Source organism: Plasmodium fragile (genome assembly GCF_000956335.1).
Source record: "Plasmodium fragile strain nilgiri unplaced genomic scaffold supercont1.79, whole genome shotgun sequence".
In the NCBI taxonomy this organism is placed as follows: Eukaryota; Apicomplexa; class Aconoidasida; order Haemosporida; family Plasmodiidae; genus Plasmodium; species Plasmodium fragile.
In genome coordinates this window covers 5,445-9,954 of record NW_012192659.1, presented here as the reverse complement: position 1 = coordinate 9,954, position 4,510 = coordinate 5,445, and the positions used below count along the sequence as shown (strand labels likewise).

Below are 4,510 nucleotides of genomic sequence, written 5' to 3'. Positions count from 1 at the left end.
AAAAAAAAAAAAAAAAAAAAAAAAAAAAAAATCAACAAACAAACAATACGGATCAAGCCATTCATAAGATAACCAGGCTACATGGAAATATACGCAACGGAGGGTGGAGGGGGTTCCGCAATATTTGGAACGAACGCAAAAGCGTTAACAATTCCGCGTATGCGTGGGAAATACATGTAACTACGTGTGACGTGCGCGTGTTTTGCCATTGAATGTGTGTCAGGTGTACACTCTGGGGATATTTTTGCAAAACGAAAATGAAATAAAACATACGTACGTATTATAAACAAATAAGTACAAACCAAATTAATTTAAAAGAGGCATATAGACATACACACAGGTTTTTTTTTTTTTGAGCAGTTAAGGTGTGCTCATTTGGGGAGGGCAGCATAATTACACCTGCCTATATGCACACCCCCCGCCCGTTGGTAAATTTTACAAAAATGTGCGTATTCGCAACTTTTCGCTTCTACACAAAAAAAAAATATTATAATAATGACGGAGGAGAAGCAAATGGGTAGAACACATCCTCTGAAACGTGAAGCGGTGCGTTCCCACACATGATATGCCCTCCGCTACGACATCGCCACATACGACGCTATCGGTCCACCGTAACTATGGCGCTCTTCTTGCCTAAATCCTCATCCAGAATTTTGGGGACCTTCTTGGTGTGAGTATTTTGACCGAAGAAGTTCTCCGCGATGTACATGTCCTGGTAATTGTAATAATTAAAATTTTTTTTTCTCAACTTTTTTCTGCAGTAGTAAAAAATAATATACTTATAAATGATATCATTCATGGTGCTTTTATTTAAAAGGTACAAATTTTCCTTGAAGAAAAAATCAATTATCTTAATGTTGTAGCATGTGCTTGGTGCGAGACGACTGACAGTGGTATTCTCGTAAATCTTATGAAGAATATAATTGTTGATGAGCTTAAAATCAACAATGCGTGTGTTATGTAAATCGATTATAAAGTGTAAATTTCGGAAGAAAATTTTTTTCAACTCATTTTGGCAATATATATGGAACCAGAAATGGTCCACTTTACAAATGTCAAAATGTTTAAGTCTGTAACAAAACTTTCGTAATTTTTTTTTTTTCTTCACAATTATATATTTGTAATTATTACAAAAAATTTTACTTAAATTGTACTTGTAGATATTTTTTAAAATTTTGAAATTTTTTATATTCATTTTTTTTTCAGAGACCATATTAAATATTTTCGCAAAGTGGATATGTGAAAAGTACTTTTCTGAGTTGTATGCACTGGAGCTGTACATTTTTCCGGCTCCGTCCATAAGAGCTGCTTTCCTCAATAAGATCCCCTTCGCATGTACGTAATTTTTCGTATGTCTTTTGAAAGGCTCTTCCTTTATTCCGCTAGCCACGGACAGGGACGAGTTTTTACATAGAGTCTCGCTCAGAATGGCGCTGTTGTATCCGCGGTGGTAACTTTCGATGGAGTCGTTTTGTGCCTTCTTTCGATCATTCTCGAACGCATTGTTCGCCGCCACCCCACTGGCAAAGTCCTTCACATACAGGTTTCCGTAATCGCTGGCGTACTCCACGTCGTAGTAGTAGGTGTAATCTGCAGCAACGCCTCCTTTGTAAATAGAAGACCCACCGTTCGAGTGGCCAGATGCACCAATCCCTGCACCGTCTTCACCGTAATGGTCCATCCCCTCCACATGGGGGTAGCTAACTTCCGAATTTGCCCAACTAGGGGTAGTTACTTCTCCCTCTTCAGAAACACCATCACTCAACATGGTGCTTAAGGAACCTCTACTAAGCTTCTTCCACTTGCTCCCCAAATTAACATTTTGCTCAGAATTTTTTTCGTACAAATTGTACTTGTCCTTTTTGCGCTTTTTAAAAAAGTTTTCTTCCACATTGGGGACAATTGATAGTATATTAAAATTGGTGGGTTCCTTTTCTCCTTCGTTGGTGCGGTCGGTGTGTGTGTGGTGATTGGCGACACTGTTCCTGTTACGCTCATCGGGGAGGTTCTCATTAGTAGTAGCCCTTCCTGCAACAGTGTGGGGATGGGATGACACGGGGAGAGCCCCCCCTGAGTTGAAATGCCCGAACCAGGAAAACCCCTTGTTCTGCGCGTGATCTGTTACCTTCTTGTCTATGTTTAAAATGGAGAGTTTATGTGGTTCACCTTGGTCATCCTCCCGGTTAATCATTTCGACTTTGCAGTCAACTGGGTCTTCTTGCAACTCTTTTGAGCTATTCTTCCCTGCACTAAGAATATGCTTTCTATGGTTAAAATGATCTTCCACTAGGAAATGGTTAACTGGTTGTTCATTTTTCTTCTCTCCCGTTTTTGAAATGGGCAACAGGTTTATTATTTCACCTGGTTTCTCCTCCAATTTATCCTTCTGCTCCTTTTCCATGAGCTCCCTACTACCAGTCTGGGTTCCTTTACATGCCTCTACCTCCCCTTGCTGCGCAAGGTTCTCCCTCTCCGCGTCTTCCTCATCCTCGTCGTAATCCTCATCGTCGTCCTCTTCCTCCTCCTCCTCCTCCTCATCATCTGTCTTCTCATCATAGTACTCATCAAACTGCTTGATGTTTGCATTTTCATTTCCTTCGTCGAATATTTTATCATCTTCATCTATTTGCGAAATTTGATAATGCAAATTTTTTTTTGCGTTTCTTTTTCTTTTGCGTTCTTTCATTGGATGGTGTTTGCTTTGAGGTTTATTTCCCTCATGTGTTACTTCACCTGTCTCTTGGTTGTTGTTCAAATTGTTGTTGAGTACGAGTGGGTCATTTTCGTCCTCTTCCTCTTCTGTCTCTTCTTCCTCCCCCTCGCGTGACACGTTTTTTTCCTTATCGAAGATGATCATTTTTTTATCTCCCTCACTGATATAATTGAACTTTTCCATGAAAATGGAAATATGTTTGCTCATCATTTCTGCTAGCTTTTCATCATTCCGGGTGAAGTATCCACCATGGGATCTGAGTTTGTTATGGAACATAAGAACACCAACAACTTCGTTATTTCGATCTAAAATGGGTGCAGCTAAAATGGTCCTCGTTTTGAAATTAAATTTTTCATCATGTGCCGGGTTATATAATTCATTATTTACGACATCTTTACAATTAATTATTTCTTTATTTCGAAGAACCCAGAGGTTGAAACTTTTTTCATTACTATTGGCTGATATCTTTATAATATTTTTTCTTCCATGTATGGCTTTGCTCCATAATTCATTTTTGGCTTTATCGTAGAGAAACAGCGTTGATGTTTCGCAGTTTAAAATATTGGAACAATCACACATAACCATTTGAAATATAAAATCTAATTCTTTTTTTTTTTTCAATCTTTCACTCTTCGTTGTGTCTATGAAAATGAGTTGCAACATACCAAGGGCACAACCTAATAGAATCCCCAACACGGATCCCACTAAGGTGCAATATTGGTACACTTTATTTTTTATGTCGAATTTGGCTGGCTGAATTACTTTATAAGTTTGTAATAAATAATTTAAGACGTAACCAAAAAATATTCCAAACGTGTCACTGCACAGTTGGCCAAAGGAAGCAGCACACAGGGTCGATATGCCGAAGGACACTCCGATGGACGCATCAAAAATATCCCCCAAACGAATCATTATAAATTGGTCCATGAACCCAAATCCTATCATAGGAATGGATGAACAAAATATTATATTTAACACTTTTTTTAATTCGTTTTTTTTTCTTAGCTTCTCGGTTAGTTCGTCTTTTCCATCGTCACTACTACTCTGTGAATCATCCCGCTGCAAAATGATATTATGGCCTTCCGAAACATGCTCTCCCTTTTCGTTCTGCTCCGTCTCGCCACCGTTCGTGCGTACCGCTCCACTGCTGCTAACGTGGTTCGCAATTTTTGCTTTTTCCTCCCCACGCGTATCATGCAGCGTGTCGCCATGACCATCCACCTGTTTGCAACCCACTTGATTGTCTTTTTGAACATTTGGCTTGTTCTTACGCATGTGGGTTTCGGGTTCGTCCTTCTCGACTGACCCACTATTTGTATGCACACCCCCATCAGCATCCTTTTTTCGTGGTTGTCGCCCACCACGTTCATCTTTGCTCCCTCTGACGGTTGAATACGAACTCACGGGCGGCTTCTTCCAGGAGTCCTGGTTTCGCCAGGCGCGTAGCATTAGGACGCCCTTGTCAAAGAGGAAGGGGTAGTGTGTCCCTTTTAACGGTGGGCCTTCACCACTGCAGCTTCCCCTATTATTGTTTGTACCCCCGGCCCAGACAGTCTGTGCTCCATCGTCCAAGAGTTGGTTCTTCTCCCGATGATGATAATTCCTTTCCTTACTCCCGCGCACCACGCTGTGATGATTCGCACACCCAAGTGCCACCAACTTCTTTTTCCCCTCCAAACGTAAAGTGTTACATCGTGATATTTTAAATGTGGAAAACAAACTTGTGTTAAAATTATTTTTGCTTAATAGACATGATGACTCACACTTCCAAATACTTTTTAGTATCCTTTCATTCAT

The 4,510-nt window shown here is 40.1% G+C and overlaps 1 protein-coding gene across 1 annotated transcript; it reads right to left on the bottom strand.

The window, feature by feature from the left end:
* Positions 1-598: 598 nt before the first annotated feature.
* Positions 599-4,510, bottom strand: AK88_04849 (uncharacterized protein; the record flags this gene model as incomplete). The annotated part of the gene is made up of 1 exon (XM_012482453.1): positions 599-4,510. One exon carries the CDS (start codon positions 4,508-4,510, stop codon positions 599-601), a length of 3,912 nt encoding a protein of 1,303 aa, XP_012337876.1.